The sequence below is a fragment of the Echiichthys vipera genome (assembly GCF_963691815.1).
Source record: "Echiichthys vipera genome assembly, chromosome: 10".
NCBI lineage: Eukaryota > Metazoa > Chordata > Actinopteri > Perciformes > Trachinidae > Echiichthys > Echiichthys vipera.
Window position 1 is genome coordinate 23,372,556 of NC_139835.1, and position 15,346 is coordinate 23,387,901.

General features: G+C 46.3%; 1 protein-coding gene across 1 annotated transcript in view; it reads right to left on the minus strand.

Moving 5' to 3' along the window:
• The window catches only part of LOC310952632 (cyclic AMP receptor-like protein A), a 47,281-nt gene that overhangs the window by 16,969 nt on the left and 14,966 nt on the right, over positions 1–15,346 (minus strand). Inside the window, exons 9-11 of the mRNA XM_083921296.1 lie at positions 12,902–12,980; positions 8,744–8,791; positions 2,938–3,020 (exon numbers count right to left, since the gene is read on the minus strand). Of these exons, the coding sequence (XP_083777422.1) occupies positions 2,938–3,020; positions 8,744–8,791; positions 12,902–12,980 (210 nt within the window). The remainder of the gene's footprint in view (positions 1–2,937; positions 3,021–8,743; positions 8,792–12,901; positions 12,981–15,346) is intronic.

A 15,346-nucleotide genomic window follows, 5' to 3' on the forward strand; every position in this document is an offset into this window, starting at 1 on the left:
CACCACAAAACCCACACGCAGCATCGAGGGAAACCACGAATAACTGGGAGGATGCGGGCTGCCTCCTGGAGCGAAAGGGTGAACTCAAGGTTACAGACACATCACCGGTTCAAGCCCCGCCGCCAGGGCCAATCCATCCTCGTTGAAGCACCCCTCTGCAGGGCACGTAACCTTGATTGCTTAAAGGCAACTAGCTCTCCTGCCATGTGCCTTGCTTTGCAGATTAGGGCTTCACGAGAAACCCTACAAGAACAGGGAAAAAGAAGATACGACTGAAACTGAATAGACTAAAAAGACTAAATGGGGATGCCGGAGTCTCCCCAACCGGTGTCAAAAAGGGGAAAGAGGGGGAGTGTCTAAGTCGAGTGAAAAGTCCTCGTAAAAGACAAGTAGCAGGCTGTCCAGGAGGAGCACTTGCATATCAAGCTGCGACGCGCCACAGAAATCGGCAGCTAGGTTCCGAGGAGAGGGCTTATTTATGCAAACAGGCGTACAAGCGCGCACAGTAGGAATCTAGACAAGCCTTGTAAACAAACACACACCCACACCATAAAGCACACAGGGGAGGCGATGTGAGAAGCAGACTGTGAAAACTCTAGTCATGCCCGCCCGTGCAGCGCTTCCACACACATACAACGAGCTGAGAGAGAGAGACTGAAGTGGCGGAGAGGGAGGGAAAAGAAGGACAAAGAGAGAGGAGGGGAAGGAGGAGGGATAAGTGCGAAGGTGTGAGTGTCTGGTGCTACTTTCGTGTTGCCAAATGAGGGCAAGGGAATGAGCGAGAGCAAGAGAGAGAGAGAGAGAGAGAGAGAGGAGAGATGTGTACAAAAATGATGTATAATGACTCGTCCACGCATGTGTGTGCGAGCACAGGCGAGGAAAAAGTAGGAACGCTTTGCCATTTCAATTCGCAACAGCTGGTGTCGAATTAACACATTTACCAGTGTGCATTTGGAACAGATTAAAATTGTGTGTGGCGTGTGGCGTGTGACTGTGTGCGTGTGTGTGTGTGCGTGTGTGGTAGCAGATGAGGGCCAAAAACAAGAGTGTTTGTGTGTGGGAGTGTCTGTGTATTAACGCAATGGATCAGGGCAGGGGGAAATGGCAGAGAGAGAGAGAGAGAGAGAGAGAGAGAGAGAGAGAAAGAGACAGAGAAAGAGAGAGAGAGAGAGAGAGAGAGAGAGAGAGAGAGCAGTAGGGAGGGATGTAGAGTGAGTGAGTGAGGGGGAGTGTTAGAGAGAGAGCGAGAGAGAGCTCTACCCGACGGCTTTAGCTGCTGCCCTGGGCCGTCTCTCTAAGCCCTGTTTAGGAGGCTTTGGAGCTCAGATAGAAATAATCCCCCACTCAGACACACACACACGCTAGGCATGCACACACAAAATAAAAAACGCACACACAAAAAACACCGGGAATGCTCACAAACAACCAGGCCAACGCACACACTCAAGTCCAGGCGGACAAACAAGTGCGCACACACGAGGCAACAAGCAGCGACAGCACATTTGCCTTGACACGAAACCAACCGCCCGCCTACACACACGCACACACACACAGAAACACACACACACACACACACACACACCAAGGCTGTCTGCCGTGCGCTGCTTCCGCACGGCAGAGCACAGCGACATCAGCACGGCACCGTGACAAACACTTTACACACTCGAGCACTCAGCAGAGGGGAGGAAAGGAAGGAGGGAGAGATGCAGAAAGAGGGGAGGAGGAGGCGGAGGAGGATATGAGCCAGGGGTAGGGAGGTGAGTGAGTAGGGGAAGGGGAGGGGGAGGGGGGTAGATGGAGGGGAGGCTAACAAATTAATAGGAGCCGGAGATATACACAGCCAGCGCTGCTGAACGGGGGAGGAGGAAGTGGTGGTGGAGGACGACGACGAGAGAGCAATTCATTCCCGTTTTCTCCTTGTTCGCTCTCTGGAGAAAGGCAGAGCGAGCGAGAGCGTGTTTACTCAAGAGAAGGGGGGGTGAGAGAGAGGGCTTTTCGTGGCAGAGGAGAGGAAAGTGGTGAAGGAGGAGGAGGAGGTGGTGGTGGTGGGGAGGTGACATAAAACACAGAGGGAGAAAGACAGAGCAAGGAAGTGTAGAGATAAAAAGGGGGCTATAACAAAAAGAGGTTTCGAATGTAAAAAGAGGAAGAGAGGAAGAGAAAGTGACGTTAACGGAGGGAAGTGAGGAGAGGGGAAGTAGAGGAGGGTGATTTGGGGGTTTGCACAGTTTGTCATCTTCATCAGCTGACAGTTGGGGCACAAGAGGGGGGGTCTGAAATGGATGGAGAGGTATAGGAGGAGGAGGAGGAGAGGGTGAGAGGATTGGGGGTGGGGGTGGGGGGTTTAAGCGGAGCCTTTGAGAGACGCTGACCCTGTAATTGACCTGTGTCTCCGCCTACATCGCCGTGGCGACAAGCAGAGCGGCTGCAGCTAATCACTTAGTAACCCTGACCTGTCAATCACACCGGGTGCGTGTGGTGGTGGAGGGGGGGTGGGGGGGTGGTATCAAATGAAAGAAAGACGGAGAGAAGGAAGGGAGTGAAGGAGTAATAACAGCACCGGGGTTATCATTTACTGGACCACCCGCCTCCTCCCACCAACCTTCGGCCGACGAAGCCCTGGTTTTAAAAAAGCCAATAAAATGCTCTATGCCTCCAACACGCTCACACACAGTCTCTTTTAGTGTTCGTGATCCTACAGAGAGTGAGAGCGAAGCTTTCTGAGAGTTCAGATAAGACAAAGAGGACGGGAAAGGCAGAGTGGGGAGGAGGATGAGGGAGGGAGGGAGAGAGGGAGGGAGGGTGACTGGTGACGGGTTGAGAAGAGATAAGATAGCAGAATGGAGCACGCATGCAAATAAAAAAACGGAGTGCAGAGTTTATGTGCTGTACAGCTATATATGTGTGTGTGTGTGTGTGTATGTGTGTGTGTGTTACCTGTTGATCAGGGGAAAGATGGACACCAGCAGGTAAACGGAAGGATACCACTTCAACGGCTTGATCTCCTCAGCCAAGGAAACCTGGAGGAGAGAAAACTGACTTCTGACCCATGTAAAGACACTGAACGCTCACATTAACGCCATTGTCACTCTGTCACTCGCTCACTCGCTCACACGCTCACACGCTCACACACTCACACACTCACACACTCACACACTCACACACTCACACACTCACACACACACACACACACACACACACACACACACACACACACACACACACACACACACACACACACACACACACACACACACACACACACAGTGTTTTAACTGGAAAATTGGTGCACTGAGGCAAACAACAAAGGCCAATTAAAGCCTAATAAAATATTAACCTGCTGATAATACGCAGCGTCCACATAGTTATGAGAAGAAACGGGGATTCAAATTGAACTGGAAGCCGATATTTATGCCATGATGTGAACGGGAAGAATTCAATATCTCGTGGACAAGCGGACAAGCAGGGCAGGCAGGAAGACAGAGAGATGCGGCAGCAGCTAAAAGTCGAGGAGGGGGAGAGCCTGGCAGTGGAGAGCTTTTACAAGCCGTTATCTAATTCCCCGGAGAGGAGGACTCTTGCGCCCGGAAGAGGCTGAGAAGCGCGGCCCCTGGATCGATTTTCTGCGCTGTGCCGTCCCCCCCCCCCTCCTCCTCCTCCTCCTCCCTCCTCCTAGTAGCAGCGCAAATCCTCCCTCTCTTTCTTTTTCTCTCACACACACACACACACACACACACACACACACACAACACACACACACACACACACACACACACACACACACACACACACACACACACACACACACACACACACACACACACACACACACACACACACACACACACACACACACACACACACACACACACACACACACACACACACACACACACACACACACACACACACACACAGAGCCACGAGGCAGGCCCACAAGCTCTGGTCTCTATCCCCACATGCTGGAAATTAATTACTCACCAGAAAGACCCTGAGGCGTGCAAGCTCTAACGCAGGCATTTTAAACAATTCAAATGAAAATCACGAGAGCCCCCCGGTGGTATTTCATCTTACGTGTGTGTGTACGTGTGTGTCCGTGCAAGTTGAATATATTGAATATTAGAGCCAAGTTTCCACCGCGTAACGTATGCTGGCTGTGATTAACTGAACGAAGACTGGTCGTATTTCCAAATCACAGTTACAGCATAAACCCAAAGGCAAACATTAAGCTTAGCCCTATTAATGTCCATCTCGATGGGAAGCTCTGACATCACTGGCCATGTCAAGCTCTGCCTATTGTCATCTCAAGCGTGTGTGTTTGTGTTTGCTGGGACGAATGTGTCATTGGGAGAGAGGAAAAGGGCAAGCGAGGAGCCTGAAGGATGCTAAGTGGAAAAGGAGATTTGCGGTTGTATGAGCCATTGTGGGTGTATTTTTGTGGAAGAAAAAGGTTCCAGAAAATGTGTTTAAAAGAATGCATGGAGCCAGTAATCTCAGATAAAATTTAGGTGAGATGTAGAGGCAGGCATTTGAGGAATTTCCATGCGCAAGAGACAGGATGTGGAATAGGAGGCGTAGAAGAAGGAGGAGGAGGAGGAGGAGCGCGGCTAAAGAGCCTGGTGTTTTTAATCACAGTCCTCCTGTGTCAGAGGCCCCTGTGCTGCTCGGGAAGCAGAGGGGAATGAAACCGTAATTATGTGCGGTGGGCGCAGCAGTCCCAACGTTGATGACGTGCGCTAGATTACAGACGGTTATCAGGAGCAACCCGTCCCCTTTACCGCCCACTGCACTGACCCTCACTCACAAAGTAAAGTCTAAAAATAAGAGAAGCAGGTTTTCCCAAAACACACTTGAACATCAAATTCAAGGACTTTTCAAAAAGGTCCTTTGGGGTCAAAATCAAGGACTAAAACTTATTTATAGCTGATTACAAAATCTGAAATAAATGCTTTCCAATGATACATAATAATCATCTACTGCAGCGTTAACCCAAATATCATAACACAAATTCTCATTATGTGACGTGTTGATTCTTTAAGGAAGGTTTGTTGAGTGTATTGGTAAATTATGATGACACAGAGGGAGAATGACTTCATTCTCTGATCAGGACTCCACCATATCTTTACATAGCAGATATTTGTTGGCTGCTATATTAATGTTCTAAATATCGAGAACAGTGCCTTTAATTCTTTAAAAACCATGACTGTCTAATTAGATTTTCTTAATAACTGAAACAAAGATATTGAGGTACAGTTGAGACCCAAACGCATCCTGTTAAGAAGGCAGAAGTAGCCTAATGCTGAGGTCTTAGGGCGCACTCACACTGTCCTTCTGGCCGGGGCCAAAACCGGTTTTTCAGCTAAAGCCTAGTACCTTTAAGCAGTGTGAGTGCACCCGTTCCGCGCATAACTGGGGCCAGCTGGCCCTCCACGGCCCGCTTGAAAGAGGTGGGCTTTAGCGGAGCCGTTTGCACATGTACGAGCACGAGCGTGCGCACGTGTACGAGCACGAGCACGAGCCCTACGGCAGTAGCGTTATGTCCGCCCGTTCGGACATGTAAATAGAAGGAGGGACCATGCGCGGACATTTAACAACAACAACAATGGCGGTGAAAGGTTCCCGTTGATGCGATGCGGAGGTGGAGTGTTTACTGCAGATTTGGTCGGATGAAAATATTCAAAAACACTCGACAAGACGCACAAAAACTCCAAGGTCTGTGGTAAGATTTGTAAACAAAGCCACACACACGCGATCAATGCGTGTGACGTGTAACAGCGTGATGTCGTATGGACAGCAAGAAGCATTGGCCGAGGCCCAGGCAGTGTGAGTACAAACGGGGCTGGGGCGCGGGGGGAGAGGGAGGGGGGGCAAGTACCCTAAAGCCCGGGTCGCGGTGCGGAAGGACAGTGTGAGTACGCCCTTAAAGCAACTCACTATCTGGCAGCTGGGGAGTCGATCCATACAAAAGGAAGGTATGTGTTTTGTCAAAGCCACATGTGCCTGAGAGCCCTTGAGGGACAAATCCAACCGTCCTTGCAGCTTACTCATAGTAAGAATGTTGGAGACATGGAAAAAGTCAAATTTGGCGCATAAATGAGGATACACACATCTAGAGGTGACACTCACCAACAAACAAGGTTGTGCATGCAGGCACACACACACACGCACGCACGCATGCACACACACACACACACGTATACAGACACACGAGTAGACACATCACATTGTGACTCAAGGCAAAGCTTGTGTGGATCAGTAAACAAACACCCTGGGAAGATAACGAACAAGCAGCTCGCTGTTTGCTCAGCCAGCTTTGTTGCTACCCGACGGGACTGAGCTGCTGTGTGTGCAAATGTGTTTAAAGGTGTGTGTGTGTGTGTGTGTGTGTGTGTGTGTGTGTGTGCGACCTGACTTAAACAGCCTCTTCTGAATATTCTCCCGCTGACCTATGCTGCTGCAAGACCTTGCAGTGCTTGTGTGTGTGTGTGTGTGTGTGTGTGTGTGCGTGTGTGTGCGTGTGTGTGCGCATACTCATGCATGACCACAAACAAATTACTGGAGACACACAGAAATGTGTCACAACCATGTGACTGACGGCCCTGATAACTGCCAACACTAGTTATGTACGTCATCACTCCAGCCAGATACACACTCAGACACGCTGATAGCGAGGGAGGGGGAAGGTGCCTGGCTATGAGAGAGAGAAAGAGAAAAAAGATCAAGAGCGGCGAACGCAGGAAACTACATGCACAAATACAAAACATGAGAAGTGTTCATTCGTGTGTGTGTGTGTAGTGTGACACGGTAACATGTGAAGCGCAGAAGGAGGGAGATGTGGTGAAGTGACTGGAAATAACCAGAGCCAGCGGTCTTCAGACACCCAGCAGGAATCGCTTTCTCTAGTTTACACCTGCTGCTACACACACGCGCGCACACACACACACACACACACACATATATGAGCCAGTACTCGCTGGCTTGGCAAGCACAATTGGGGAGGCTGTTGTTGTTGTTTTAAAGCATCGCAGCGCGTGCATAAACTCTCATAAATATTCATGTCCATGAACCTGGCTTGCTGCTTTATTCATGCTGGGTATGAGTACAAGAGTGAGAGAGAAAGAGGGAGGGAGGAGGGAGGGAGAAAGAGAGGAAACGAAAGAGAGGCGGAAAAAGAGAGAGAGCGTGAGAGCAAAGTGAAAGGCAGAGAGAAAAACAGATGGAAAAGAGGAGGGCGATTGGGAAAGAGAAATACGAGGAAATAGAGAGTGTGATAAAAACCACTGCTGACTTATTTACACTCTGTGCTACACATAGCAATTAGCCCATGAACAGCGTGTGTGTGTGTGTGTGTGTGTGTTTGTGTGAGTGTGTGTGTGTGTGTTTGTGTGTGCGTGTTGTTGACACAAATTCATGCACACACACGTCACTCGCCGGGGTTACCGCAGTTCAGTGTGCAGTAATTACATCTGCCACTTAGGGGCAGCATCTACATAACCTTAACCCTAACTGACCCCCCCCCCCCTCCCCCCACCCCACCCCCACAAACACACACACACACACAAACCTCACCTTGCAGGTTGGGAGTGTGACAGCAGAGCAGAGGGAGGAGGCAACTAAAAGAAAAGACAACTAGGGACTGCCAATTTGATGCTAGGTGGATTTTAAGGCTTCACATTTTAATGATTTGCCGTCTCTGTAGTTACGCCTGTTATGCCGGTTTTGTGTCTTGTTGGGGGACACTTAAACAAGATGCAGTGTCTGTAACCAGCAGGCCAGATGAAACTGTATAATCCGAGGAGATTCCCATAACCAGAATTTTTACAAGAAATCCATAAAGATATGGTGCACAAAAAAAGACAAGTTCCAAAAAGAACATTTTAATGAAAGAGCTTTTAGTCGGGTCAAGCACTGAAAAAAACCCTACATTTACCATAGGTTAGACCCTTCCTGCCAACATCTTTCAAACTCAACTAGCCCCGGTTTGTAGTGCAGCCCTTCTGTTTGGTATAAATTTGTTGTCTCCAAGCCAACCCTGATGACATCAGCAGGGTAATTTTTTCACACTTTGGAGAGTTCCCCTAGTATTCCCCTTGACTAAAATAACTTTTTAGCTGCCGGTATACTCCATCAGAACTGCTTGTCGGAAGGTCTTCGGAAACCCTCTCCCCCTACACCTGATCGACGTCAGATTAAAGGGGGCCACTTCCGTTACCTTCCAGAAACTGACAATCCAACATTCACATCCTCTTGAATTGATAGGCCAGTTTTCATGTCAACAATCAAGTTCAAGCTTAACTCGATACTCGTGTTAAATAAGAGGAGAGCCACTTTGAGTAGGAGGAAAAAGACATCACATTAACTCCCTCCCAGATTTTCCCACTCCTCGTGACCTGTTTTACAATCTGACTTCTCTAAGTATTCGTATATTTTACACTGGGTAACTTTTTCTGTCCCTATCTTGTTTCAGTAAGGTCAGGAGCAGAACAGAGAGGCACCACAGCTCTCAAATTTAATCACACACACACGCGCCCACATTTAAATATACATGCACAGGCACACACACAGTGAGAAGCAATGGTGTCACAAGGTCAAATTGCTCCCTGCTGTTTGACACCTACCCAGCATGACCACAAAAGCTAATCCTGCACACACTCTAATCCTCACACTCTCTGTGTATGTGTGTCTAGTGTGTATGCATGCATATGTGTGTGTTGAGAAATGTGATGGTCAGACAGGCCATTACCTTCCGTCTTTCTCTCTCTGGGTTGAAGGTTCCCAACCAGGACTGCATCTGTGCAGAGATGACACATAATGGAAAGAAAAGGTCAGGGCAGTTACTTTGGCCCCAAAAAAAGCTGAATAGTGGTTGGATCATTTAAATCAGTATGTTTTTTTTCCTAGAGAGAAATAGCATTAGGTTTAGAGGTGATTGCCTGCAGTGACAAGCTGGAACAAATATCACATTGGCTATCATACATACGAAAAATCCCTCCACCTTCTCACCCCTGCAAAACCGCCTAATTCACAGCAGAGTGCAGAGCTTAGAGGCAGAGTGGTGCACTTAGACAGCGCCCAGCATCCCACTATGAGAGAGGAACTGATCAGCTTCAGCGCACGCAATATGACATGAGGAAGAAGAAGAAGAAAAGGCAAAGGGTTTAAAGAAAGAAGAGACATTTTTTGAAGAAGTGTTAAAGAAAAAGGAAAAAGTGGAGCAAACATGGCAGATCTGAGATCTCCAGAGAAAACGTGGGAATACTTTTCGCTCTTCCTCTGTCTCCTCTCTCGGGGGAATGCAGGGAAAATGTCAACATACACGCGCAAGAAAATACACACACACACTCTCACATGCACGCACACACCCATGCGCAAGACTGGGATTTCTAATGGTGGGATAGGGGCGGGAGGCCGTAGGAAGAAGGTTTATGTAACCCAAGACATCATAGACGAATCTCTGGAGGCCCAGTGTGAGCTCCACAAGCATGCACAAAGAGGCTGCATGAACGACATGCACTAACAGCTTCTCTGTTCTGCAATTTATTAACTCAATGTTGCCATGGTTTCTCTGCGCTGACGTGATTGTCATTGTAAATCTATGTGTGACTATGGTATGTTTGTGCGGTGCAAGAAAAAAAAAAAAAAAACAGCCATTTGGTCATTAGAGTGAAGTTGTTCCAGAGCACCTCTATCCATCAATATCAGCAAACACTGATAAAAAATGGGAAATCATTAGGCTTCTGCCAGCTGTACCCGGCTTTCGTTGCAATCTCTGTAAAGCCGTGCCATCGAAAGTCAAGCAATTCAGACAGTTAAGTGTTGAGGCGTGAGGCTTAAGAGGGAAAGAGTGGGCATGTACAAATCGCATCCATAAAACAAACACATCACCACACTCCCAGACCTCTCTGTCTGGCCTGATAATGACTCATTATCTTTCAAATCCCTCTAGTTAGTATGAGCTCACACAGTCACTCAGAATGTGTTCATGTTTTTCTAAATAATCCCATTGTAAATGACTTGGACTTGGTAAACTAATGAGCTACGGAGTTGTTTTCACCCACGATCCTCCTTCTCTCCCCCGTCGGTCTCTGGAAAGCAGAGAAACTTCTCCGTCCAGCTAACATCCCGCCTCTCTTCACTCAGCCTCCTCGTCTTTATCCCTTTCCCCCGATGCGTCGCCACCTACCCTGCTTTCAAAGCTTTTGAAATTCTTTCAAGTGAGACAGCCTGCAGCTGAAAAGAGATAAGGCTTGAGCTCTTCATAAATATGATAGGGAAAGCAAAACGGTAGAGTGAAGGGGGAGCGAGACATAGCGGCGGAAAGGAGAAGAGGGGGAAAAGGAAAATGAGGGGGAATAGAGACAGCGACAGCGAGAGAGAGACAGATGGAAGTGGAAAGGAAAAGAGAGGAAGGAAGGTGGAAAACAGAGATACAGAGAAAGACAGGAGGTTGAGGGAGAGACAGCTGAATACCGTGAGCTGAATGAGTTATGAGATGCAGGTTGCAAATCAGCTACATTCAATTCATCGTCTTTATCGCTTTATTCATGATGAAAAGCTCTGCAGTCTCTTCTCCTTCAGCTACCTGCTGTCTGTTTCCAAAATCGTCTGTCTGCGGCCCAACTAACTTTAAATCTGTCTCAACGTCCCTTTGTTTGATGTGGCTTTAACCTGGTCCTCCCTTACTCTGTTTTTGTATTTGATGAATAACATCAAGAGGCCCCCGAACATATCGTCGTAACACATGTCTGCCAGCACCTTTCCACAGGCAGTAGAGCCACATTGTGTGGTGTCGTCAGATCAAGGGAATGAAAGCTATGTGAACTGTGTGGAATGCCGCCTCTGGGCTTCTACTGCACCCTCACAATGGAAAATCACATAGAGCTACGAGCCAACATGGAGAGCAGATCCACTAAGTGGTAAATCAATTAATCAACTGATTACCTATACAAATTGACCTTAAAATGGACCTCTGAGTAGCTGGAACAGGTGACTGGTTCACATTTCTGCTTAATAAATACATTAAAGCCACTATGTATAGAGTTTGAATTAGAGTTTCCTCTTTTGGTGCCACTCTTTAATATAAAAAAAGAAACAAAACAATCACACGCTAATATTATCTGATCTCAATAATTAGTAAATCTACAAATTAATGAAAAGAAATGAAAAAGGCTATTTAATTTACAATTATATGACACAAAGGAAAAGCAGGAAATCCTTAAATCTGAGTAGCTGGAACAAGTGAATGGGGGACATTTTTACTTGGTAAATTAATTGCAGCCATTATGTAAAGAGTTGGAAATAGTTTGATAATTAGCTCCTCTCAGCAGTAGCATGAAAAAAAGACCCCTAAAAAAGCATGATCACAGACGCTTCTAAACACCAAAAAAAGTTATGTGATCTGAATAATCAGTAGCTTTAAAGAACAGTTCAGGCTCATTGCAGCTTGGATCTAATTTTTATAGTTTGGTCCTCATCCCAATTAGCAGTAAGGACACTCAACTATTAATTGCTGAGATCTGAGTTCACTAAAAAGCAGTTAGACTATCAGAAGGTCTTAGATTCACATTTTTACTTGTGTGTTCTGCTTTTTATACATATTGAAATCAACATTGTTGGAGGGAGCCTGAGATGTATGTTTTTTCATTACCAACGTTATTGCGCAGATGATGATAAAGAACTTGAAACTTAAGACAAACCCCCAGGTTAGCGAAACAAAACCGACAGGTTCAACTATGACCTACCTGTGTGTTTTCAGCTTTACCCAAGAGGCAACCTCCAGGGCTGAAAAGCAAGGTCAACATGCAAGTGCAACCAAAAAACTGCAGTTCCTTGAATGGCCACTTGAGGCTAGCTCCAAAAGCTAGTCAATCCCTACAGATTCCCATGTTAGAAGGCTCATCTTTACAGCAGAAATAAACATGTTCACAACTGGTACAATTTTTTTTTCTGGCCACTTGAGTGACAGGTGAGTTCCATCACAGGTGGCTAGCATAGTTCATTTTTGGATTAGCCTGGAGTTAAGTGGTGTCAAGCACTACAGAGATGGCGACAGCCGGAGCCACCCACTTTGAGCTTCATTTTGGGCTCGGTGATGATGTCACAGAGACTACGTCCGTATTTTATGCAGTCTATGGTTTTACCTCCAAATCCTGTAGCTCAGACAACCTGGGTATACTGTTGGCCTGTTTACAACCTGTCTGATTGTCAAAAATTTTTTTTGTTTTTTTAAAATAAAAAGTTAAAACACACCAAATTTTTCCTAAAAATAATCATTGATTGACAGAGCAGCATTTCTGCATTCTACACTACAACTAGGAGACAATTATTGAAAATTCTAATTCTAATTTAACTCAGTGTTTCACAATTTTTCAAATCCACTATGGATTTTTTTGCGATTATTACACTATGGAGTCTTGATTTGTTGAGATCAACACATCATTTGTTCTATGCAGATTCATGAGGCTACATGGTATCAAGTGTGATATAACCACCAGATTTCTGGGGGGAATGTACCATACTGAGGCCATATGGTCAAATTCAAGTTGTTTTTTTTAAATCTGGGAATTGCCAATCCTCATTGAAACTGAAAGCTCATTTCAATCGATTTTCCTTTAGAAGTGACAGCTGTAATTTCAACCCTTGACCCACTCTTAAGCCTAAAATAATATATCACTATAAAATTAATTTGGTTGACTACTTTTGTGCAGATTTTCGCAGCCTTTTCCTTCCAAGAATAGAAATAAGGGAACACGCAAACATCAATCCTGCTCTCAGAGATGCCAGATTTCACTAATGTCACTTTTCTAAAAGGTCACCATGCACTTGGATTCAGGTAAATTGCCAGTGTCTTAGGCTGCTGCTGCTGCGGCTGCTGCTGACAGCACGTATGTTGAGCACTCACCCTCGCATTGGCCACACAGATGATTCTGGCGTAGCAGCAGATCATCAGGAAGATGAGGCTGAACAGAGGCACGTACCATCTGAAAAAGCACAAACACAAGCAGCTTGTAAGAAAACTCTGTATGTTTTTGTTTGGCCTCCTTGTAGTCCTGTAGTTCAGGAGGATGAACAAAAGGTTTGGTGGACTCTGGTCCAGAAAAAAAACCCACACAGGACTTAATTAATTTATAATCCACAAGTAGAGTGTCATATGTCCTAATGAAATTTATACTGTGATAGGACGTAATAACATACTAGGTGTCCAATGTTTAGATATTAGGGCTGTCTGAACCGATTAGAGAGAAGCTCATCTAATAAGATTTCCTCTGCAGGACTGCAATCTGAGAAGGCCATTATTGTTAGATATAATTTGGTATCTGCCTGGACAATTCTGATTTGACGTTATTCAGCCTTTGAATTATCTTGCTGCCCTATTTTAAACACAAAGCATTCCTTATTGTATGCCCTCCCTAAAAACTCTTTTAAAGAATCAAATTGACCACAAAGAGAAATTGACTTATACGGCATGTTTAAGTTTAATTATGTATAGGTAACTGTTTACCTAGACTGTTTATTATTCTAGAAAGCTAATGCATAGAAGACACCAAGTTTGTACATAAACAGCACAGAGTGGAATACGCCTGAGTCAGCACCTCTGGACCACACTGCATAGTTTCTGAGAGTAGAGAGGTGGGTAGGCAAAGAACAAAAGATAATCCCACCAAAAATACAACACCGGAAATGCATGGCATTCCTATGGGATGAAGCATTGGGGGCGTGGGGGAGAATAACACGTCAGGTATCTCTGAGCGGATGACAGAGCAAGACCAGCGAGGGGAACGGGTGATGAATTTGTTGGAATGGCAAGCCTTGTGTTATGCAATCTCCTGGGAGGTGATGTAAACTCTGAGGAGTTTCAACCTCTCCCTGTAATCATGAAACAGGCCTTTGTCTCTATTTGATTGACAGGTTCCTGGCCACCACTTCTCTGTTCAGCCCTTGTAACTCCGTGCAGTCGAGACTGTGCTGTGCCGCACGTTAGCACCTGGCACAGACATAGAGACCAGCCAAATGCATGTGATGAACAGATTAGGTTGCAGAGAAAGAACTTCGAGAGAAATCATAGGCCTTTACATGATGCAAGGAAAACAAAGTTTCACTGTAATTCAAAAGAGGGAGACTGAAGCTTAATGCCAACTGATTTGGAAATCTGCGTTCTAACATGCAGCTCCGCCTGTTCATTTCTAGATCATTTCAGGTTTGCAGTGCATGTGTAAGGCGCTTGAATCTGCCTCTGACCCATTAATACGGGGACACATAGTTTCAAAGGAAAATGGATTGGGAATAAATGTCCAACGGTGCCTGAAAAGTCCTTGACATGTGTGCTAAAAAGAAAAATTTTAGCAGCATCTAAAAAAGCAAATATTAGGTCCTTGGCCTAATTTAACTTTGTCCAAGCCTGGGGGTCGAGAAAAAAAATCTCATTGAGCATTATCAAATTAAACTTTTATTATTGGCAGGGGAATCGGAGATGGTAGGCGTTTGTTTAACAGCAGGAAACAGGGGGAGGGAAAGGCTGCTTTACACATCATGTTCCTTCATGTCTTGTAGGAAACATCGATATACAAAGAATACCCTCTTTGAACATGTGTGTGAGTGCATGTGAGTGCATGTGTATGTGCGCGTCCACGCAGGTTCAATAATAGCCTGGGACAATGATGAAAGCGTTTCAGGGGAGACCTGCGCGAGCGTCACCTCGGTGTGATTTAATAACCCGCTCTCTGGAATAAACAGGGTCCAATTACGCCAGCGCACGTCCCGTTAATGATGGAGAGACGAGGTGGGGGGTGGGCGGATTGTTGGAGAGGGGAAAGGAGGGAGGGGTGGCCTTTTTAACGATAGCGTGGGGGGCTGCGAGGAGGAGAGAATGACGGGCGGCAGCTACAAAGTGCTCTAATTAGCATGATAATGATCTGCCATTAGAGTCCGCTGTGCTCTACAGCTGAGCACTACCCGGAGAGAGAGCGAGAGCGGGAGGGAGACCGGAGGGAAAGAATGAGTGAGAGAGAGAGAAAGAGAGAGAGACAGAGAGCGAGCGAGAGAGCGAGCGAGAGAGCGAGCGACAGAGCGAGAGAGAGACAGAGACAGAGAGAGACAGAGAGAGAGAGAGAGAGAATGAAATAGAGGCAGAGAGAGAGAGACGGTTCTGAGTGGGCAGTGGATGATAAAAGTGAAGACAAGAATAGAGGTATGGATGGAAAGGTGGATGGATGACGGCAGATTGTGGGTCAGGACCAGAAAGAGCAGGAATAAGAAAGAAGCGGGTGATAAAAAGACAGGGAGAGGGATAAGGTCGTGGTTAGAATGAAAGGAATAGCAGAAAGAGGCTGCAGCTAATAGATCGACT